This window comes from Micrasema longulum, unplaced genomic scaffold (genome assembly GCF_059751315.1).
Source record: "Micrasema longulum isolate JH-2025_06_02 unplaced genomic scaffold, ASM5975131v1 h1tg001214l, whole genome shotgun sequence".
Classification (NCBI taxonomy): domain Eukaryota; kingdom Metazoa; phylum Arthropoda; class Insecta; order Trichoptera; family Brachycentridae; genus Micrasema; species Micrasema longulum.
This window is the reverse complement of record NW_028278401.1, coordinates 68,272-94,002: the sequence shown is the minus strand read 5'-3', so window position 1 is coordinate 94,002 and position 25,731 is coordinate 68,272. Positions and strand designations below refer to the sequence as shown.

Sequence of the window (25,731 nt, the reverse complement as noted above, 5' to 3'; positions counted from 1 at the left end):
CAGCGCAGAGCTCTTTTTTATACATTATGTATATTTACAATTGGCGTATTCCTATATAGTTCCGTTTTATTTTTTTGGTTATTTTGGGAACTAGAACCATTCAAACCCGTAAAAACCACAGTTCTATTTGCTGTCTCCGGGCGCACGGCGCACGGCGCACGGTATACAAATATAACTTTTTTAGAAAAACGCAAAACATACCGAAACAGAAAATTTTATTATGATACTCTGTCTAAAAAAATAACATTATCGGTTTTGTTTTGAGGTGCGGAAAACGGTACAGCAAAACGTCGTTTTTGTCTATTCTAACAAAAGGTCTGATATGCAGTTGTCTTTTTTGCATATTATTGGGGAGGCATCTGCAAGACAGTGACAGGAAAGCAATGTTCGAACACCTTATTTATTAAAATTCTCTGTCCTCCCAATCGGAACTTGGGCTAAATACAATATTTGATATCAAACTTACGATTGTGTTTATTTGACAAGAACTCAAATCTAGCGATAGCAAAGCATTGCCGGGTTCAGCTCATTTTATATAAATTTCAATACTTACTTAGGTATTCGTCCACTGATTACACAAATTTCAATTTATAAAATTTTTAACGATTCGTTTTTTTTTTCAGGTATCCAAAAGCGTGTCCCAATCGAAGAATGAGAATTAATATATCACCCCACAGAATGGAGCTGCGACGTTCGAAAATACTTTTTGCGACTGTTTGTTTCATTTTGTTACTTGAAATTGGCACAATAGACGCTCGACAGAACGAAAAGCGACGAAAGGACAAATCTACAACGTCTGAGCGTCCCCACACGACGAATATTTGTGATATATCAGATCGGGACTCTAAAGTTCACTGCTATTGTGAGGAGACGCAAGCAATCAGAAATGTCAGCAAAGCAGAGTGCTGGGTGTTTAATGGAGGGATTCCTATAGACGATCCGATTTGGGACGCTTTTCAGTCTCAAAACCGATTGCAAGAATTATCTTTTAATGTCAGAGCAGACGGAGGTCTTAGCTTTGTTCCCACGCGCGCCCTTCGTTCTATGAGAAGGGTTAAGAAAATCACAATTAAATACGGTAATATCGACGAGATATATTCATTCGCGTTTGCGAATCTTACTTCTATTAAGGAGATTCTGCTGACGAGGAATAAAATAGTCAGGTTGGAAGCGAACGCGATTGCGCACTTACCGAATTTGACTACGCTCACTCTAGACGAAAACAGAATCGGAGAAATTGGAAAAAACTCATTCGTCGACCTGCCTGTTCTACAAACTCTTTATTTGACAAGTAACAACATCAGCATTATTCAAGATGGAGCTTTCAAACAGCTCGTGCAACTTCTCGAACTGGAATTGGATAAAAACTCAATAGCGCTTTTAAACAAGGCGACTTTTGACGGTTTAGCAAATTTAAAAAGATTGGATCTGCGAAACAACCGCATAAAGATGCTGAATGATTTTACGTTCGCCGAGTTGTGGACTCTGCAGGAGTTACTTTTGGATGGCAACGAGTTGAAATTAATTTCCGAGAGAGCTTTTGACGGCTTGTCGCAGCTAAAAACTTTGTCTTTGAGTGAAAACCGCTTAACAGTATTGACAAGCGGCTTATTTGAAGGTGTTCGTGGATTGACTCATTTGGACCTACGCCAGAACCGCCTACAAACTCTTACGATAGATGACATTCGACCGATTTTAGACAACCTGAAATCTGCTTCCAGCCAACTTTTGCTTGACGGTAAGTAACTAATAAAAAAAACATGTGTAATTACTGGGTAATTAAATGAATTTGTTTATTTTTAGTGAATACAAAATATGGAACATTTTTTACCATACTTTAAAAAAATAATGATGTGCTTTTATTTACGTAATACATAAATTTAAGTTTGACAAGTTTGATATTGGGAAATATTACAGTTTAGAATAGGCGGCCTCCGTGGTGAAGTGGCTAAGATATTTGACTTATGCACAGTAGGTTCCGGTTTCGGTTTCCGGTGAGAACACAAACATTATATGTAATTTTTCTCAAGCCTGGGAGTTTTTTGCTGTAATTGGGCCTCCTGGCCTGTTGTGGTGACAAAAAATAATAAAAAATACTGATATTTCAGTCACAAAAATAATTAAAAAACAATTTTTTTTATGACGTGGTAGAAACTGCGAATTTATGAACAGCTAGTTTAAATGTCTATAAGTCTTTGTTTATATGTGCTTGACAGAAAGGTTTCAAATAAAATATTCTAGTGTGCATACTTACACGAACGAAATTCGAATGTTTACTTTGTTAACTGACCAGTACTAACACAAACATTTGAACGTGCTGTATGTGTTTTTGAAGTATTTTTTCAATGAAAATATTTTTTTGCATTCTAATAATTTAATTTTGAGGGCCGTTTTTAACGCGCTGTGAATAATTCACTATTAGAAAGTGGAAATCAAGTTGGGGTAGAATGAAATTCGAACCACGGACCTTTGAGCCGTGAGTCCGAGACACTAGCCACGGGACCACAACCCGATTCCTTGTGTTATAAATTAAAATTATTTTGTTTCGTGTTGTAAATGGTCTTTCATTTTTATATGGCGCCGTGGCGCAGTTGGTTAGACGGTCAACTGTGAAACTGGCATCGCGGGATAGATTCCCGCCAGAAGCAAGAAAAAAAATCGAAAAAAAATCGAAAAAATATTTTTTCTCAATTGATCTGGGCGTTGTGGTGTATTTTTCATAACCTCCTTTCATTTCCCCTTTATTGTTCCTGCTGACAAGCCTCAAATAGAGGCTTAGCGGATTTATTCTTTTAAAAAATATAAATTGAAAAATTAAATTAAATTGTTTTTATAATAACTTTAATCATAACAAGATCTTACATTTTTTTGCTACAATATGATAATTTAGTGTTTAAAGTAATAGAAGAGTAACATTTTTATAGAAACGTGATTCAATTTACCATCAGTTTCATAACCCTTTGATTCAAGTCCACCCGAGCAAAGACTCAATTTGTAGAATCGAACGTTTGAAAAATTTAATGTTCTTGAAATTTCGTGAGCCTCGAAGGAATTTTCCCGTTGTTATAGAAAACGATTTCCTATTTAACCCTTTAGGGTATTAAACACCCACATCCGACCACTTACAAAAGTAAACACGGTAACTTATCCAACGATAAAATAAAACTGCTATTGTAAGAAAATTTTGAAAAGTTTTCGGTAATATTTAATATCTCCTTGAGTTCGTTGGGTAAACTTTTGAAAATACAAATAATCTGTATAAATAAATCAACCCAAGGATGGCGATAGCTTTGTTGACTTCTTTTGTTTTGACTTTAGCTGAAATTCTAATTTTCTTTGTTAAAAATGTTTACGATAGGAGTTTAACATGACCTCGTTAAATTATCTTGGTTCGATTTTAGACTAGGTCAACAAAAAGCAAAAAAATATTTGAGCCGGGTTGTGGTCCCGTGGTAGTATTGTGAACTCACGGGCAAAAGATCCGAGGTTCAAATCCCACTCTACCACAACTCGATTTTTTTCCACAGCAAGTTATTTACGACTTTTAGGAAATGGTCTGAAAGTTTAAATATTTGAGTAAATAATAAGAACTCATTATTTTGTTCTTGTCTCGAGGTCGTTAAAATATTTGTCTTAGCTTTATTACTATTCTCATTAACTACATATATTAAAAATTTTTTCAACGGAGAGGGAAAACATTTTTGAGTGAATATGGAAGTCTAGGCATTTACAGGGCTTATGACCTGTCATTGGCTGGTTTAAGTGGCCACTTTACACACTGTGTAACATTCACGTCTCCAGCAGGAAATCCAGCAAGTCTGCAAGCATTTGGACATAATCAAACATTGTTGAATTAACTATATATATATTGGTTTCTTATCTTCAACGCAAGTATTCAAATAATTAAGTATAATTTAAAACGATTTGTTTTGCTTTGGAACATAATGTAATTTAAAACACTTTAAGCCCACAAACAAACAAATTATGATGAATGTTAATTTTAATATAACAAGAAACGCGTTTTTTATAAAAAAGCGCCCGTGAAATATTTACATAGTTAGGAGGGTGGGTGTGTGTGTGTGAGTATTTATGAGTATACGATAAATTAAGCAAGGTGTTGGAGATTTGAGGTTTTTCCAACTTTATTAATTAAATGAGACTAAATTTTTTGTTGATGCTTGGGTTCGGGGAGGGTAACCTTTTTTTTTCCTTCAATTCGTCAGCGCTTAAAATCTTCTTAGGTTATCTCCGATCACTGGACTACGCAGTTTTTATCTGGCCATGGTAAATTGAATGACAAATTATTTGTTTTCAACAACAACAACGACAAACCATCAGGCCGTTTCCCCGTCAGGGTAGGCAGAGAGGATAGAACGTCTCATCACTCTATATTTGCATACAGATCACGCGCGCCGATATTTCCGACTTTTAACATGTCCATCTTCAAGTATTTGTTAGATTTGGTCATGCCATGTCTTTCTCGGTCTTTCTCTATTTTTGCATCCATCAACATTCGCATTGTCAATATTCTTAGCCGTTCTTTTGCTGTCCATTTGTTCTACATGTCCAAACCAGTGAAGAGCCTCTTTCTTGATTTTGTCGATAATGCTTGTCTCAGCCTTACATTAGGTACAAATTTCAACATTTGTGCATGTATCATACATAGTTTTACTACACATTCACCTGAATATCGAATTTTGACAGCATTCAGTCTACTTTCATCCCTGTTTTTTCAAGTCCATACTTCGCTCCCATATATCAGGGTCGGGACCAGGACTCCGCTGTGAACTGCTAATTTTGCCTCTAGCGACAAACATTTATTTTCCAAGGTTGATTTAAGTGCATCGTTCACTCTGTTCCCGCAACTCACCCTCCTTTCAGTATCTTTCACAGTCATTCCATCCCTAGTGAACATAATTCCCAGATACACAAATTCCTCTACTTGTTTTAGTATAACTCCATTCTCAGTGATTTCACATTTGGTCATACTTTCATTTCTTTCAAAAACCATCACATTCGATTTGTCCACATTCATCAGCAAATTGCTTCCCTTGCATACGTCGTAGACCTTTGTTACCAAGAATCGCAGTTCCTCTTTGTTGTTAGCAAGAAGCACGGCATTGTCAGCATACAGAAGACAATTGACATTTCAACCACCCAATTTTGCTCCCATTCTTAGGCCTTTCAGTTCTTTCATGCAGTTATCGATATACACGTTGAACAGCCATGGTGACATCACACATCCCTGTTTCACTCCTTTATGAATGTCAAACCACGATGTGTATGATCCGTTTACCCTAACACATGCTGTGCTGTCTTTATACAGAGAAGATTTACGCTCACTCCATACTCCGATAACACCTTCCATAATTTTTCTCTGTCAACTCTATCAAACGCTTTTTGCAAATTGACAAATGCACAGAAAGGTTTTGTTTTTTTTTCAATATTGTTAATTCCCCTTCGCGCTGCTGCGAATATCCTAATCAATCTTCTAAACACATTTTGTGGTCTTGTCCCTTTTTTCCTTTCTATGATTACCAAATGGAGCTTCTCGCTACTATCCGTGGCCCTGTTACAGGTCTTGTCGGATAAACCAATCTGGTGGCTTCCAAAAATAATTTCAAGGGTTTTAAAAAGTGTTGTAATCATTTCGGCGAATTGACCATGTCTAAATAATTTAGTCCCAGTCAGTGAAAAAAATACTTTCCTTTTTTTTCGATCCAATGTAGTGCATATTATGTACTTCTGGATTACCTTTTTCCAGCTCAAATATGCTAAGACTACCAGATTACAGAGAGGTCCTTCGGGCAGATTTTTTTGTTCGGCAACGAGCAACTTTTCCGTGTATGTGGGCACCGCCAAAGAGACTTATGTCATTAGATGCGATGTGCGGTATGTGGTGGGAAAGCTGTTGAGAACGTGTCATTATTCAGGGTACTGCATTAGTAGCCGAAATGCAGTGTACTATGATTGTTTTTGTTACATAAAGGTATGATGATCAGTCCAAAGACCATGCAATACTTTAGTGTTAAAACACATATTAAAATAAAGCGTTGGCAAAAAAAACCGGTGTATTTCGTATTTAACAACTTCACAAGGCTGGTATTCTCGATGGGAAGTAAACATGAATCTTCAATTTCATCTACGCAAAGCTACTCGAAGCAAAATTAAGTTTTTTGTATTTTTTTAATTATTTGTTTTAAAGAAACAAACAGTCCACAATGATATAGTTACATTAAAGAAATACAGTTTAAAGACGGATCAGCAAAGTTTCTAAATAAGAATTATACATAGTTTTTTTTATTTTATTTTTTTTATTTCAGTAAAATGGCTATATAGTGCAGAGCTAATTCTACCATATAATCACGAACATAATTATTTATATAAAAAAAAATATAAGAATAAACATAAATATAACAATAAACATAAATATAAACATGAAATAAATTTTTATATTGCAGCACTTATGGTGGTATTAACATATCGCGCCATCGCTCGAACAACGGTGAATGGATCCATCCTGCAGTAGCTTGGAGAATTTCGATATTAGAGTTTTTCAGGCGTTCCCATAGGCTCCAGGCTCTTTGGCGAAGTAGGGCAGCGAAGGTGTTTATTCGTCTAGCTGTAAACATTTCAGAGGCACTGCAGTACCTAGGTAATCCGAATAATTGTCTGTATGAGTTGTTATACGTGACCCTTAATTTATTCCACCCTCCTTGCGTATAGTTGTTCCATAGTTCCACTGTATACATGGACGTCAAATACGAAGTAAATATGTTTTTCTGCATTGAAAGAAGCGTATCGCTAGCATAGAGGCCCTGACATTGATGGCTCTTCTCTGTCTCTCTATGTCCTGATCGTCTTTACAATTATCAATCAGTATGTGCCCTAGATATTTGACTTTTGCAGTTACCGTTAAACTGTTGTTGTTTAGGAATACATGTGGTGATGGGTGCACGAACTCAGAAAGTGTCTTGTGTTTAAATATAAGTACGGCAGATTTTTTAGCATTGTATATATATTGTGGTCAATTGCATATTTTTCGCAAATATTAAGCAACAATCTCATGCTATAAATAGATGGAGTCAATTATACCATATCATCTGCATAACTAATATTGTTAGCGCAGACGCCGTTAACATGGCATCCGACTTTGGATGAATTAAGAAGCACGGTGAGATCATCCATAGATAAATTAAAAAGTGCCGGAGACAGACAACCTCCTTGTCGGACTCCACATTTCATATAAATTGTGTTACAACAAAAGGGTGTGTTTATGTATATTTGTATGAGAGTAAGTGTAGATGTGTGTTTATGTGTATTAGTAAGTGTTCAGGTGTGTGTAAGTGTGAGCATTATTGAATAGTAAGTGGGATCGTATCGCAGCCAGAAATAAGTGGTCCTAATTTATTTTTAAATAAATTAAGGGGCATGTAAAATATATCAATAGATGAAAAAAAAGAGTGTTGTGCATAGTTAGTGCTACAGACTGGCAGATGAAACAAATAATTATTTCTGTCACGCGAAAGAGGACATTAAGATTAATTTTGGAGAGTAGTAGAGTAGTTAAAAGAGTCTACTTTATTATTTTATAATTTAAGTGAATAGCATAATTTAGATACAGTGCGTCTATTTTTAAGGGTAAAAAATCCATTTTGTTTGGCAGATTGGCTGTATGAAAAATAGATGGCCTGTGGTGTAGTGTTTAGTTCGTTAGCTTACCATGCGAGAGGTCTTGGGTTCAGTTCCCGACGTGGTTGACATCGAATATATATTTTGGTGTTTTTACGCTGGAATATTTTAGTCCCTGGACTGGCACCTGAAGAGTCAGACCGATCATCTTACCTTCAAGTAGCAAAAAATAAAAAGAACAAGATACGTTGTGATTGATGTACTAATGCGGTGCCCTATGCACCATTAGGGCGGAGAAGGAATGATGATGGTATGAAAAATATAATATGTTAACATTTTTTTGTCTGCATATGTTCAATTACAGATTACTGACCAATATACTTTGAATTTCCATACAAATAAACACATTTTCGTACATAAACATCGATGTGACTTTATACCGTCTCGATATGAACCGATGAAGATAGCGTTCATTATCGCAGCCCAAGAGAACTAAAAATCAGTCAACTTATTAATTACTATTAAATGTTTTTCTCCGAATTCTCACAAATTTTATTACATGATTCGCTAATAGGGTCAAAACTGACACTAAATTACATAAATATCACTTTTTAACGATTATCGCACTAATATGAGCACAAACAATATGTTTATGAGTGTAAAAATGGCATGTTCATGGCAAATAGGGGAATACCAGGTTTTTTAAAACATTTTTAAAGTAAGAAAGGTCTATGTAATATTGTCCAGTATATTAAGTATTATTAATATGAAAACTATTTGAAAATTTGCAATTTTGAATTCCCGCAAAAATAGTCATTCCTTTGGCCACGCTCCTAATACGTCACCATTCGTGTTTATTTGTTTCGACCATACAAGTTTGTCTGGAACATTGTCAAGAATCTTGACGTGACAACTGTCAAGGCCAAACATGTTGCGTTATTCTAGCGACGTATTTTAAAAAAGTTATTTTTTTAATTTATGCTTGTAAACATTTCTCCACAATAGCCATATCGGTTTTAAAATTACTATGAATTATTCTAAATTCATTTGATACATTTTTATCGGTATTCGTAGTATGTGATATTTCGCTATTGTGAATAACTGGTGTCTTTTAAAGTAAGTTAATTATTTTATCCCAGACGTTTCAAACCAATACTGTGCTATATTTAAGTGGGGAACGGAACATGATAAAATTAAAAGGATGAATATATTTTTACTTTTATTTATACTTTCAGTGCTCTTTACGAAAAAGGAAAACAGATAAAATAGAACAAAATTCTTAAAAACAATTTTTAAAGGCTACAGAAGCTACATTGGTCCTTTTTAGGACGATGAAAGGAGAGATTTATAGATTAAAACCCCTACTTAAAAAGTGATAAGACTTGGCGCACTGATTATTTTTCGAGAGTAAATATTTAGTTTATTCTTTATTATATTCGATGCATCTTTTATATAGCCACACGCCAGATGAACTATTGATTAACCCGTTTAACATGTTTATAATGAGAAAAAAATCATCATTTATTATTTATTATTGCACGTTTTGTCACACTGTGCAGTTGTTTTTGTAGATATGCAAGTATCAACGATCTATAAGCTGTAATCAGAAGCCGGCGATATTCACGAACGCAAGCACGATAACGACAACGCGCCGACAGCTTTGACAGGCGTACCTCATGGCAAACATACGCTACAGAGTGCAATCATCGTTATACAAGGAGCGACAAACAGGCGTATGTTTAGTTATAATATTTGTGCTGGTGGTTTTCAAACGATACAAATAGTTTAGGAAATAGGCCTCAAGCAAATTTTTGTAATTAAGAATGTACAAGATGTGCCGGTTTCGCGACAACGTAAAGAATGAATATTGAATCATTCAAGGTTTTTTGAACGACGCACTGTGGAAACAAATTCTGAATTCACGATAAAAAGTGCAAAATTTATTAAACTTTTTTTTGTTTGTTAATAAGGTGTATTTTAAAAATAAATAATGGTGGTCATGTAGAGGGGGTGAAATCACGCGTTGACCCACTGTTTTAGTCGTATTGCAATCGTAAGCTGAAGCTTGTATCATATTTTGGCGTGCTGCGCGAATCCCCGTGTTTTATTTTAAGCCAATTATATTTTTATGTATTTTTTATTAATTAATGAAGCAAGTGATATATTTTTAATGAATACAGTACACGTATTCATAAATACATATTTAAGTTACATAAAAGTAAACTTTGTCACCGTATTTACAAAAGTATTTTACAAAAAAAAAATATCGCGTTGACTTATGGCACACTTCTGCTTCCTGCCCTAGATAACCAATTTTGAAGAAAAGTTCCTCAATATGTTTATTAAAAAACCTGTAAAAATTATATCAAAGGTCATCCAGCTTTAAGAATTTTTTTTTAGTTAACAAGTTGTACTGATTTATTCAAAAAAAAATATTCATTAATAATTAATAAATTTAATTTTTATTTCATTTCATCAAATCTGATGTAACGAATTTTAATTTCGTTTATTCAGTTTTTTCTTACAGATTTATAAACCTTAACTATATATACATATTCGTAACTCAAAAAGAGCTCAATGATACTATGAAATCTAAAAAATATGTCTTCTCAAGAGTAATGCAGGTATTTACGAAAAAATATTGGAGATACGCACTAATTGTCTACAAGGTCATTATTTTTATAATGTAAATCTTAATACGTCATGATTCTTATAATGAATATTTAAAAATAAAAAAAATGTCAGTCATTACAGTTCCAGTATATTTAAATATAAGAAGTAGGAATGGTTAAAATGTCGAAAGGAGCTTAAGTATTTTTTGCCTCAAACAACAGGTACAAATTAAATTAGGCCTCTGCCGCCCTGCTGTAAAAGGGATGCGAATAGAGATTCGATTTTTTGATCGCAGCGATTAATCTAAAAAAAACTGAAATACGTAACATCAATGCCCGAGTCAACTTATGCTATACAGATGGGACACACACATTTTAGGCAGGCAACAAACTGAGGTAAACATGTTTAGAATACATGCTTAAGAAACAGCCAAAATAGTCAAAATTTATATCCTCGGTTATTACAGAATGTTTTTTCTTTATCTTCAAGTTTTTTCACCGACATATTTTTGCTTTTCTTAGGGCGTAAAATTAACTTTGTTATCAAATGGAGAACTTGAGAAAGAAGCAAGAAAGAGGCAAAAAATGAAGACGTGAAACGTTTCGTAGAAGTTTTACGAGAAAATCCTCAAAAATTAATACCAACGAGGGTATATTATTAAATATGCTTCTTCTATCATCGGACCTCTTTGTATAGCCACTCCAAAATTCACTTTTTCTTATGGTTCCCCACCCCGATGGAGGTTGGAAATCATCATTGCGATTCTTACTTTATTGGCAGCTGCCCTCTCATCACATGCCCAAAGTACTCAAGTTTTCTTTTCTTTATGGTCTTCAGCACCTCTTTATCTTTTTCCATCCGTCGGAGAACATCATCGTTTCAGACACTATCCACCCAGAAGATTTTTAATATCCTCCTGTAGCACCACATTTTAAAGGCTTCGATCTTTTTGAAGTGTTTTGGGTGAGGGTCCACGTTTCGACGCCGTAAAAAAGTACTGAAAAGACGTAACATCGAGTAATGATTCACTAAAGATTTACTAAAGAAAAAAAAAGAAATGGTTTTAGTCGGAAACGCCAGTGTTGCTTGTACTACCAAATTTTAGAAATACAACAAAGTTGTGGAGAAGAAGTGAAAAATGAACGAAACAATACATAATTAAAAACATGTAAATGATGACATGGAGACCAGTATTAAATCTGATTGAACAAATAGTGAATAAATATATATTTATAAATACTAAATACAATATCAAAACCGAACCTAATACCTCTTGCATGATAAGCAAACGAGCTGACCATTTGACAATGAAGTGGACAAAATAAACTAGTAAAAACCCGTAGGTTCACAAAATTTAAAAAAAAATTACAAACATAGAAGTCTAACTTTCATTCAAAATTTTCAGTAGGTGCACATTCCGTGTTTCATTTAGAAAAATAATAAATTATTTTATTTTCATTCGAATACTAAACAGTTATTTCTTCATCTCTTGACACAAATGTATTTTACTTTTCCTTAATAAATTAAAAGATCGTTGCGTATTTTGAAATGGAGAAACATCTTAAATTCGAAAGAAACCCAGTAATTTTATTAGGCTCACAAGGCCGGATAAAAGATGCCACCGATTCAGCTTCGTATACTTTTGAGTGCTGTTTTCTGTTCAAAAACTTATCCCGGACTTAAACCTCGAAACTAAAGTATGAGTTAACACTGGAAAGTTAAAATAACTTTGAGTCCTTTGCAGTATGCGCGGTGCTTTTTATTACACCTCAAACTTAAAAGAATAATGATCTCCTAGATAATTCGTTAAGTTTTTGTTAAGGAGTACTTTAAGAATAAGTAACGGCTTAGTTAATATCGCGTTAAGTTGTTTACGACCGATTATATCTTTTTCTTTAGCGTTTCTTTGATAGTTTCCAACCGGGAAATTTATTTGTTTGAAATATCAGATTGGCCGTTTGAAATAAAACCTTAATTTGAGTTTATGTATGCTATAAAAACGAAAAGATTCGTTTATGCGAGTGTAATGATCCGACTTTTTAATCTAACAGGCATTATTATTGCTTTTAAAACAAAATATGCTTTTGTCACAAATTTCTTCTGAATTCTTAAACATTAAAAAAAAATGGAGTTGTCATATTTTGAAATAAACTTTTGGGTGCTGATTTGAGTATGCTCAATAATTATTATGACTTAACACGGATTGTACGTTTTGATTTATCAATTAAACACTGTATGTATATGTAAATACATTTTATTTACATATAAAGGAAAGCATATTGCCTTAGGGCAATTTTTTTCTACCTACCCAAACAATTAAGTTTGAGAAAGTAATTGGTAGGTATATAGACATATTCTTGTTATATTAATAAATTAACTTTTTTTTATGGAAATAAAAAAAAACTAAAAATCTACACAGTACTATGAAAATAATAAAATGAATGGGAAATAAATAAGGTAAGGTAAGGATAAACTAAAATATTCAGATCGTGACACTTCAATCTTGATTTAAATGTAAATAAAGAAGGGACATCTCTTGGAAGAGCTCTTTTGGATAAACAGGCTTACTCTCTCTCGGATACTTAGACCTGATAGAACAAAACAGATTGTTATAAAATATAAGTTTTTCATGAATTAATTATTTCTTATTCGCCCTAATGGTACACAAGGCACTAAATTGGTACACCAACCGCGGCGTATCTTAATTATTTTTATTACAAGACGATCAGTCTTATGCCTCAGGTGCCAGTCCAGGGAATATGAAATATTCTAGTAAATGTTACACAGTACGTAAAGTAATCGGTTAACCCAGTCCATTAAACATATCATTAGTACTATAAATGTGTAGAATTTCATATGTTTTACAAATTTATCTCTGTTGGATAAAATAAATATCAATCAAACAGAAAATATTCAAGCAATAATCCAAAAAAATGCATACGGAAAAAACATGAATATTTTTTTAATTCAAACCGACCATGTCGCTAAGAGCTAGAATATGAATGATTTGACGAAAGTGTTTTGAAATATTTTGAATTTAAAGAAAAAAATAATATTCAAAGTCATTTCAAGACATTTCGTTGAATAATTGTATAATTCTTGTTTTTGTATGGAAAGTACAATAGTTCGACACAGTTAATACTCAGTTGTGTACCTACCGCTCAAAGCGCACTTGTATGAACAAATATCGCCTTCCTGAATTGTCTGCATAGATGAAATTGTTCTTAACCCTTTTAAACAGCGTTATTCAACCTTATTTAATATGAGTTTAAAAAATCTGGAGACCCCCGGGTTCATAATTTTTTATACTTCAGTAATGACGACGATGACATATTTGGTAGGAAAACAACACTTTTTTACGATTGAAAAGTAATAAGGGTCTATAAAATACTGTCGAGTAAAAAAAATAATTTTTTACTACTGATTCATTATTTTTCATTCATTATTCCATGTCCGCCCCCTAGTTGGAGCATATGTTGTCCACATAGATCCTCCAAGCATCTCTGTTGGCTGCTAGCTCCTGTGCATCCTCCCAAGTCAGGTTCGCGTCTCGTATTTCTGACACGAACTGCCGACAAACAGTCAGCAGTGGACGTCCAGGACGTGGAGAACCTGATGCCTTGTAAAGTAGGCAAGCGTGGTTAAGGCTTTTAGGAGGCATCCGCAGCACATGGCCAAGTCAAACGTATTGCCTCCGCTTAGTGGCAGTTGTCACCGGAGTTTGCTGCGTCCGTTATCTTATTACTTAATTCATCACAAAATCAAACCACTACTTATTAGCAGCATAAAAAATATTTTTAAATTTGTAATTTTGAATTCCCGCGAAAACGGCCATTGCATTGGCCACGCCCCTAATACGTCACGATTCATGTTTACTTTGAACTTTCTTCGTAACTGTTGAATTTTTTATAGAAAATCTTCACGAAATTTGACGTCACAATGCCAAAAATGTCGCGTTTTTGTTAAGACATGTTTTTAAAAAGTTTATTTTTTAATGTTATATCGGAAAACATTTCCCCACGATATCCATATTGATGTTGAAAACACAGTTGATTTTCCTAAATCCGTTTCATATGTTTTTATTGGTATTCGTAGTATGTGATATTTTTCTATTGTTTTTCTATTGTAACCATATTATTATTAGTCTAGAAATCAAGTGGAAGGTAGGTGGGAGTACAGCGGGCCGTTGCGTCGCATCGAGGTGAATGGCATTCTTAAAATAATATTTATTGACGACTTTTAGATGAAGAGAAAATGAAAATATCCAAAGCTGGCAAGAATAGCCTTTAAATTGTTTGTCCCATTTGCCACATCTTACCTATGTGAACTAACGTTAGTTATTTCCGTCTCGAAAATGAAACTAAGATTCGGCAAATCGTAACATATACAGGCACATTCTTTGTAAGGATTTTTTATGAAGAACCGATTTAATTACAACTATTTTTATGTTTAGCACACTGGATTAGTGTCGTTTGGACTGAATCGTCCTGTCAATAAATAGGCTTGCAAAGCATTCTGCGACCTTTTTCTACGTTCTCTTTCTCAGTTTTAAGAACCTTGATTTCAATCCATTATTGGCTCCACACGAAGTTAGCCACCATTTTATATGTTTTGATTATTCCAGTAAATATCCAAATAAAAACCTTTGTAAAGTTTCCAATAAACGCATCAAAAACTTTAAAAAAATTGAAGGTCTATTATTTTATAAACAAAATAACTTGACGGTCACCAAAAAAAGATGGTAATTGTAGAGTTGGAGTTTAATAAAAAGAAATACGTCTTACGGAAGGTCTGTATCTGAGTGCCATCGGAATAATATCTCCAGTCTCCTGCCAATCGCCACGCTACATGTGACTCCGCTTACTCCCACGTCACATAGCTAGCTTAGTAGCGACATCTTGTGACAAGCGAGTGTTACTACTTTACTATAATAAATTATACAGTGCACAACACAAAAGCCTTCTCACTGAAATTATTTTATTATTGTTATTGTAATAAACTTAAAGTCCTCGCTTTTTACTTTTATTTTGCTTACAACTGTGACCCCTTAAGTAAAACTTCGCGATTCTCTCCGGGGTCGCAACTTAGAGGTTAGGAAACATTAGTTTGAGATGTTGAATTCAATATTTTTTGAAAAAAATTACATATTATTAAGTGGTTTGTGGGTTTGTGGTTTGACGCGTGAGTTGGAGAATGTGTTTGGCAGGTAGTAAGAAGATAATAGAGTACTGACGTGAATATACCTATATACAACCGTAGAGAAGGTTTGATTTTGGGTGTTAATGGTCTGTAAGTTGGTTGTTATTGGATAAAAAGAGTGAAGATTGAATGAAGGTGTGTGGGTAGTTAGGTTATGGGTGTGAGGATGTATGAGGGGTTGTGGTAGGTATGTGTGTTGATGAGAACGTGGGTGTGAGTTAGAGGGTTGATAAATAGTAGGGTGTGTGGATGAAAAAACAAACTTTTTTTTGTATTCTTAAATCCGGAGGTGATAAAAAATATAGTAACGGGTGTGAAATAGAATCAGACATTTGATGAGTGTTTATGACTCGATAATTTCTCTCAATATTTTCCTCCATCCTATCAGAAATCGAACCCGAGACTTCAAGAATGCTAGGCAAATGCATTAATCAATACACGTGTGGACTTATCTCTACTCAATTTCTCTTTCCAGAATTTTTAACTGAGAGTAGACATCGAGTCAAAAACGCTCGTCTAGGTGATGTTTCTTTTCCCCTCTCAGAACTATGTTCTTTATCCGCCTGGACACAAAAAAAATATCAATTTTATACGATATTATAATCTGAGGCATTTTTGAAGAAGCTGTAACATGATAAAGCTGTTCGGAAAATACCCCAAGGGGTTTAGTGCTATCTAGCACCATTATTAGTGGAGATTCTCATCCCCGCAACCTCGCCGGTTTCCAGCCTTTAGTTGATGGTTACTATTTATTATCCATTAAAGATATTATCTTTCAAACACTGATATTAGTGTTTAAAGTTGTACTCCCGATAGAGCCTTTGAAATATTCACTAATATCGTGAATATACCTTGATGGCTAGATAAAACTTTCACCCTTTTGTAATGTTGCTTAAAATACTGAAGGTCTTTGAGTACCAAAGTTAAGTAATAAAGTCTAGAGGAAGTTTTTTTTTTTTTTTTAATATATATTATAAAGTAATGCCTAGTAGGAGAATACCCATGTTAAGGCAGACTAACATATAAGTTTATTTAACTAACATACATATACGCACATACACACATATACATGCATATATACATACATATATGTATATATACACATACCCACATAAATATTCATACATATATACACACACATATACATAAACGCCCTTACATACACAAACATATATAAATGTATATTTATACATTTTATCCTTCTTGTTATTGTATAGTATAGTGTTTAAATGTCGTGGATAATATTAATAAAATTTACGCAGTTTAATAAGGTGTCGGTTTCTTTTCTTCCCAACTTAATAAGCCACTGGGTTATTTTATTGTATTGCATAGTAGTTACATCGTGTTGGGTGAATAAAATATCTCTTACCTTATTATAAATTCTAGGAGCCATAAAGCTTAAAGATCTCTGTCCGAAAGAAGTTCTCGTCCGTGGTACAATGTGTTTCTGTAACGTCACACTACGAGTTGATATATTGTGTACTGTTGAGACGTGGTCAATTTTATTAATGTGAGGATTAATTATTATTGTTTTAGCATGCAATTGTCTAACGTCTAAAACATTAAATTCCTTGAACAGTTGCTCTGGTATGGTTTTTTATTTATTACTCTTAGAACAGGCTTTTGACACTTGATGAGAGGATCGAGTTAAATAGTATTATTCCGAATAATTTTAATAAAATATCACATCATCTTGCAAAAGAAAGTAGCACTTAGTAAAAAAAAAAACGAAACTGTCGCACATAATTAATTTTGGTACTATGTATTTTTTTTATGGGTTTTGTAAATATTATTACAATTTCTTTTAAAGAGACGGAATTATTAAGAATATAATTTAAATAGGGTAAAGTTGAAAGGTTGAAAAATTTCAACGCTTATCAGTTCATGGTTTACCTCTTCAATTTAATTCTCAAGGCACTCTCTTAATACCCATCCACAATTTTTCTTTCTTCTCTTACTCATATAGTGTCCATGCGGCTCGACTGTGGATTCATCTCCCACCCACCATTAAAGATGTTACTACATCACCTCTGTTTAAATCACGTCTGAAGAAACATCTCCCTACTCTTCCTTAATCTCTCCTCCTTTCCTTTTTCCTATTTTTTCCTTTTTCTTATTGAGTAATAGTTTTGATTTAAGGTAATTTACAAACAAATACGTTTATTTCTATTTTTATATATCTTTAGCTTAATAATCTTTATTTTCTATTGAATATGTTCTGTAACTTGAATTATAGTAATGAAACTTTTATTTTATTGGTTGGTTGGAAAAAATTTCCAACCAACCAATAAGCCCGCTAATGTACAAATAACATTATGTACAAAAAGTTAAATAAAGTTTGTAATGATTGTCTACTTAAGGAAATGTTGATTTCAAATTGCTGCATATTTGACCTTACTCTTCAATATGTAGTTAAATATGAACATCTCTCTTCTACTTTTGCATTAATTAAATAAACTGTAACACAGCGACCTTTTTTTAAAATAAAATAAAAGCTTTTTAAAATCTTAGTGATTTCCAATTTCAGTATTTCCGTAAAAAACAATTAATAAAACAAATACATTTTTATTTATTATCAAAAGTAAAAAGAACACCTGAAATATTTCTGTGAATTATATTAATGCGTTATTGAAAAAAAACGATTAAACTGATAGCGGGTCATCATTTTAGGGAGGGCAATTATAACATATTTTACCGTATTTTGATTGAAATCGAGAAAAATATTGTATGATGGAATGCACTTAATTTTGTAGGAAAAAATATTTTTGAATGAGATGTAATAGAAGTGGAAATGTAGCAAAAACGATGGAGATAGTTATTGGTTAATCAAACAGAGTTGATGATGACACTCTGTCTTTTATTAAATATTTTTCTAAATACACTGAACTTCAATCAACTTCGATAAAGAAATTTCATTAATTAATTTTAATATTTTAAGTTACCAAAAGTAAATGCCACACAAATTATCGTCTTTTAAGGGTTAAGTTAGGATTTAATTGTCCTGTTTTGTAAATCTAGGGATTTGTTGGCGCAGCCAAGCGGTATATTTCTAAACTAATCTAACCCGTACTAAGCCAGTACGGCGATGTAGAGGAACGATTGGATATCACGTACTGACATGACACGAACCAACAAATAGTTCTTAACTTATCTCAAAACTAACAAACTGTATTGTTTATTGGCCGGGGAGAAAGATATAATATAAGTTTGTGATTTATTTCGTGGCTTTATGGGAATATTGGGAGAGAAATTGTACCGGGAAACGAATTAATCATAACATTACCGATGCCCTAATAAGTAAGAATTGCGGAGGAAACTATTATTAGGTAGACTTTTTCTTTGGAATATTGCGTAACTTCGTTTCTTTGGAGAAAAATGATCCAACGCTTACCTCAGTCAACTCTGAATTTCGAATTAATAGTTTGGAGGTGAATCGGTTTGATTTCTTTACTTTGATACAACGATACATTTATACACACTTACATAATTAAATTCTTACTGAAATTCTGAACAGCAAACTATCATTTATCTTTGTTCCATTTTATCGGTAGACAAAAATCTTATATAATTGCATGTATGAATAAATGAATAATTACCGTTAAAAAATAGATTTGATTTGAAATAATTGTAGGAACAAATTAACGTGAGTGAAAAAAATCCTATTAAAATTCCAATAAATAATTTAATGTTAGAACAGAAGTGGAAGTGTAGGCATTTACTGTGCTCACATGATCTGTAATTGTTTAGTGCAAGTTCATTACTCTGCATGTCGTGCAGTATAAAATTTCTTATCTTAACAAACAAACCATCATGCCGTTTTCCCGTAAGGGTAGGCAGATATGCTAGAACGCCACATCACTCTATCTTTGCATACCGATCTCGCTTCCTCTACATTCATGCATCTTCTCACGCACGCGCGTCGATTATTCCGACTTTTAAAGGAGCAACTTAAACTTCTCAAATAAAAAGCCAAAGACATGGAAGGCAAATCATAATATGATATGCATATAAAATAACAAAGCATGAATTTACGCGATGTTATTTGATAGAAAATGTCAACTTTACACTCCAAAATAATCAAGGTTTTGAAATATATACATACATTTTTTAAAAATAAAAACCTTTATTAGCATAAATAAACAATACATTCAGTAAAAAAATGAAACACTTAAGGTTGAACTTGCCAAAAAAAAGTCTTTTCATTCCAACTTTTTCATTCTAGCCTAAGAGCGACTGAATACAATAATTATAGTCCTTAAAATAAAGCTTGATTATAATGACAGCTGTCCAACTAATTTCATTAGTGATGGGAAATTACTGATCACTGATCAAATCGATTTTATCAGTTATTTCATGCAATCATGAAACTCTGTTGCCAAACATTGATATAAAATAACGTAACAACAAGCCTGTTATAGTGTGTTTAACACAGATATTCAACAAAAAATGACACATTTATACTTTTTTCATGAACAACATAAAATAACTTATTTTTTTATTCGATCAATTTACATTGATCAATTTGTCCCAACGTAACCTTGTAAAAACGTCGTTAATAATTAGGTTTATTTAAGTTTTCTTTTAGTTTTAACGCTGATTTTTTATATTAATGTTGATTTATGTTTCAAGCATTGTATTAAAAAAAATAATTAACACGCCAGATACAAATGATTTTTTGTGTGTCAATATAAATAAATCCTTTGACGTTTCTACAAAGTTATGTCGTCACTTTTTCTGACAGATTTCATTCTTATCATGTTACATTTTAAGAACTTTAGTTCTTTGATGACTCAAGACCAGTATTTTATTAGTCCTAAGCTAGCCAATAGGAATATTAAGATAAATTTTCTTTAAGATTTCAAGGAGGTGAAGAATAATCATTTCCTAACATCTCGAAAATATATTGAAAAGTCTAGAATAAAAATAATTTATTCAAGTAGTACTTTGTATGAGTTTAAAAAAAATATCAGTTATCAAGTTTCGTCTTGAATATCATTGATATATTCAACATCCTGTTATGTAAATTACTCAGATGGTGTTTACTACAGGAACTGTTACTTATTCATAATAATAGTGTTCTCGGTTCATTAAATACCCGTTCAGCTAACGCCTTACATTAACATGTTAGTTGAGATCCCAGGAGTAAACTATACCTTAACTATAACTAATGTACACCCGCTTCAAATAAATCGTACATGTTTCCGTTCCCCTTAATATCTCACCCAAAAACGGTTATAAAACCACTCATAACTCTCCGACAACATTAACCTCAAAACGTAATCTTTACCTGTCCGTAAGGTCAGTGTACTGACATGTTTATCGAATGTAACAAATGTGTTTGTATTCAGACCTTTAGATTTACAAGTTTAAGACGTTTTGTTATACAAATTGTTACCCGAACAACATTCTAGGCGATGAATTATTAATGAGCACTATATTCAAATGACATATCCTCCATGTTATTTGTATTTACTGCCACCACACTTTACGCTGTGGTTTGTGTGTAGTTACAATATATTTAAGGGAACAGGTGATTTCATTATAAAAGAGATACAACTGTGATTTATGAAAAGTGCTCTACTCAGATATTGTTATCTAACAGAACTTTAGATTTGCATTTGAAAAGGATTTGAATTAATTTCCTAATGTGATATTTTTTTTTGTTTACAGACAACAACTTATCTTGCGACTGTCGCCTGACCTGGATACACGCCCTTCGCAACGACACGAAAAACGAAAAGACAAAGTCGTCGCTGGAGCAGATCACCTGTATTTTAGAATCGCCCGAAATCTCACACGACGACTTTTTGGACAATAGCCTCGAAAGAACCAAGCCGAACAAAGGGTACAGTCACAATTCAGACAATAGGCTGCGCGAGAAAGGAAAACACAAAGTCCTGAGCCAGAAATCTACAGTGGAATACATCGACGTTCCGGAAGATTTCAAAGATAATTTGGATGAAGAAGCGTACGATGAGCATAACAAAGACAAAGATGGCTTGAGCCAACAGAACAAGGGGCAAAATGATACGAATTCCAAAAAAGGCAGCAAGAAGCACCTTTTTCAAATTCCCGTTGAAACTCTTCCTTGTTCTGAAGAGCTAAAAGATTCAACAGAAGCGCCACTATCGAGACCAAGTCGAGGTGAAGTAAAAGATTTCAGAGGTCTTAGCTCAGGGAGTCCTCTCCAAAGTGCTTCACTCTTCCTCATACAGATGGCAATCGTCGTTTCTTGTCAAGTGTTTTATTAGGCGAATACGCGAGTGAAATGATCACGTTATTTTTAACAACATTTATATTTTTGAATCGATATGATGAAATCTGATTGGACTTGGATGAGACGCGTAGAACTTAAATTCAGTGTGATTTTATATTTAAATTCATATTAATGTGTTTTTTTCTCTTAATGTGAGAAATATGTAAATATACTTTTAAGATTACAATGCTTACGCCGAGCACTTTTTCCCAAGTAAACTCGTAAGTACTTCTTACACATTCAAACTTCATTCGAAATGGTTTTAAAAATATATTTCCACACCTAATTTTATGAGCATGTAAAGTAATGATATTGTTGTTTGATAAAACAATAAAAATCCTCGTCAAATTTCAAGATGGCGTATTTATTATTTTATCGGTTTTCAACTCTATATCAAATAACATATTTTCTTAAAAAAATCCCTTGCAAGATACATGTAAAAAAAACTTAGATTTCATATTGCCATTATGTTTATACGTTATAGTGAGTAATTGTTTAGGTTATAAATTAGAGTTAATATCGATGAGATAATATCTAAGTGAATAGTGTGATAATTGTCAATGGCTATAGCAGGATACGAAATACGATAAAAGGATGCATTGTTTATTTGGGTTTTAATGTTGTGTGTTGTTCGCACTCTTGTCCGACGTTTCGATCGCAGTAAAGCACTCGTCATACAGCTTTAACAAAAAGTTTTGCATGGAAATGAAATACAAGCAAGTAATGGTATTAGACATGGAGATAGTCTGACCCCTTTTCCGTTTGATTAAATAATATATGAAATTATAGAAGAGGTTGCTGCCTTGAGACTGGGTGACAAATTAAAAAAATATATAAATCTTGTGCCATGCAGGTAAAGCCAGCTATAATATCTGAGTCTGAAAATGACCTAAAAATAATGATGTATAATGTTGTTCAACCTAGAAACACAAAGGATAAACATGTCAATATCAAGCAGCAAAGCAAAAAGTCTTACTTTATCTAGACAACTTATAAGGTGTAAGCTGAATATTGACAACAAGCCAGTGGAACAGCTCATGAGTTTCAGATTGAATCAGTTCAACATCGATTTTTAAGAAAGAGAGGCTGGAGGTTGGGCTCATCCAGAGACCTGTATACGTATAATGAGTTAGAAACTACCTTGAATATATCTTCTCTTCAAGACCGTCGAAATAAATCCGACCTTATCGTCATATTTAAAATTCTCAACTCACTCTTTGATGCGCCTGAACTACTGAGCTCAGTAAAATTAAATATCCCAACTAGAAACCTCAGACAAAACTTACTCTTTCATACTGATAACTAGAATTCTTAGGTCTGCCAACAAACATACCAGTCTTGATTTTTTTGATAACAAGTTATCTTCTTTCAAACGATCGCTGAATCAAATTCAATTATAAATACTTCTCTCTCGCTTCCACTCCCAAAAAGTCTACTATAAACCATTGAGTCTTTCTATTTTTTTATAATATTTTTTTATGTATAAATGTGTCCATGAAAATGCCCATTGGGCGTATATATAAATAAATGAATACCTGGAAGTAGAAATCTCCAGTCAAAGCAATTTGTACACTGAATTCCGAGAACAGGTCAACAGATAATCAACTGTGACGGGGTGTCTGAGGAATGAATATGGAGAAATAAGGATACGCGTATTGACAATAAGGTCAAAATATACAAGATATGTGAGATAACCACCACGACGGTTAGCGTGGAAGCTACTTAGAACTGCTGAAATGACCATTTTAAGGTCAATTACTGGAAAAATGCTCCGATACCAATTCCGTAATACTATAGTTGGAGATACGTGTGAAATAGAGGATATCGTGCGATAGAGCAGATCAAGACGTAGATACTGCTGGGACCATGTGAGCAGAATGAGCAGCGACAGACTTGTGTACACTGCAGCCGATAAAATCCCATCTCGATAACATCTGCCTGGAAGACCACCTAAAAGATGGAAAAACAGGTGGACCTCATTATCTCAGGAGATAAAATAGTTTTCTGTAACACAGATCTAAGAATCTCTTAAATGATAAAGAAGAAGCAGTTTTGCATAGTTTTGGTCAATTCACACAAATCAAAAGTGTAAATTAAAATATCATAGTCAATGATGATCGACGCTGCAATTCGATCCGAAACGCCAGAAGAGAGTTCAAACTAAACACGGGACAAATATACAAAAAAACTCTTGCATCTGAACAGCCGTGAAAATCTAAGAAATTTTAACGCTAAGAGTTGTGATAGAATTGAATATTTAAGAGAAATGTTAGAGAAAGGCTGGAAAAGGATGATATTTTCAATTATAATATTATAAATATGATATACAAAATATGTAAGCTTATGTAACTTTTATTGCACAATCTATATAAACATAAAATATAAAAACAAGTAGCAAGTACAAATTATTGAAACATTATAATAGACACGTAAATGTTAAATCTTTCATTACCATAAAATTCATCACTCAGTACACATGCAATGCAAACAAAAATAAATAAAAAAAAAAAACTTTTAGTATTTTTTTACATTATTTTTTATTTGTACGAATTAAAAATTATTTATGTATTGTGATCAATCTTTATTCTTAAATACTAAAAAAGGTACAGAAAATATTCGAAATTAATTGATATGTTTGCCAAATAAAAGAATTGGTTTACTGCGAAAATATTTTTAAAGATACGATTGTGCATGAAGTTATATTTTTTGACAAATTAATTTGCATAGTTTTTGTGAAATCTCACAAAACCGAAATCGTTTGTTAAAAAATTAACATTTAAAAAATTTTAAGTAGGCATTTGGCCAAAATGTCTTATTTCATCGTTTTTTTAAGTTATCATTGTAAATACTATACAGTATATTACTTTTTTTTTATCTCCGTAGAACTGATGTTTTGATCTCAGTAGAAAACTGTTTACAAATACAAATATTGTCCGTAATTCTTATTTGTTTTATGTTACTTAAGTGTGTAAGTATAATTTAATGGTTGAGTAATTCACTCGCATACACTCAGAACTCGTAAATTTACCAATACAACTATTAAAGTAAAGTAATATAATGTTAACCCTAAATAACTTAAGCCTGATGGTTAAGCTTCCGTTTGAATTTATCGGACAGGTAACGGTACATTGAATCTATAGCATTATCCTGAGTTGAGGATTGACTATTTCAACTTATACACAATACTGAATAAAATATTACGGTGGTTCATTCGCAAAGGTTCAAATTGTTTTCCCTGTATTTTTTTGTAGGGTTAAGGTAAATACGCCACACTTTTCTCTATTGATGGTGTGAGAAATTAATGGGAAGGCAAAGGCCAGGGTTGGAATGACAATTTACCTCGAAAATATTTTAAAAACTTCACCATCACGTCCTTATTCGTACCCATTGGTACATTTAGACGCGGCGCACAGTGTTTCGAGTAGAACAAGCTAGGTTGACAAAATTATTTTAGATGATATTTCTGCGTAAAAATATTACATTGTGTGCATAAAATACAATTTTTGAAAAAAAATTAATCAATAAGGACTTTAGGTATTTTAGTAAAAAATATTCATTGTATTGTAAAATAAATGTTTATTTAAAAAGTATTTAGCCGGACAATATTACATGGAATCATATTTGAATTATTTTCTTAATATTTAAATACATTTTTACATAAAGAAAAAATACATATTTATAAATATAAACGTAAAATTTAATATAAAAAAGTACATATTTAAAAATAAAACATTTCATTTCGATCAATTGCTACGAGATATTTTTTGTTTAAAAATGTCAATTAGTAAATATTTACATACCTAATGCCTATACATGTTCACTATTAATTGCCTAATTATGGTTAATTATTCAGTGTCAGAACCTTCTACGAAAAACGATTTATAAAATAGTTTTAAAAGCACAACAAATAATACAGTATTAATAACTAGAGTGTAAGAAGTAAATTACAAAAATCATTTAAATCAATGAATGTAATAAAAGTAATAATAAAATATATATCTTCATCATATGTACAGGTAGTTAACAAATTA

General features: G+C 32.8%; 1 protein-coding gene across 1 annotated transcript; it reads left to right on the top strand.

Annotated features, from left to right (window-relative positions):
- Positions 1-627: 627 nt before the first annotated feature.
- On the top strand, positions 628-25,101 carry LOC148276473 (uncharacterized). Its single transcript, XM_088234195.1, has 2 exons — positions 628-1,738; positions 21,115-25,101. The coding sequence occupies exons 1-2, from the start codon at positions 652-654 to the stop codon at positions 21,693-21,695; spliced, it is 1,668 nt and encodes a 555-aa protein (XP_088090321.1). The 5' UTR covers positions 628-651; the 3' UTR covers positions 21,696-25,101.
- Positions 25,102-25,731: the final 630 nt, after the last annotated feature.

Coding starts and splice junctions, on each gene's coding strand:
- LOC148276473 (XM_088234195.1), top strand. CDS start 652: ATGAGAATTAATATATCACCCCACAGAATGGAGCTGCGACGTTCGAAA. Junction 1,739..21,114: donor CAGCCAACTTTTGCTTGACG/GTAAGTAACTAA, acceptor TTTTGTTTACAG/ACAACAACTTATCTTGCGAC.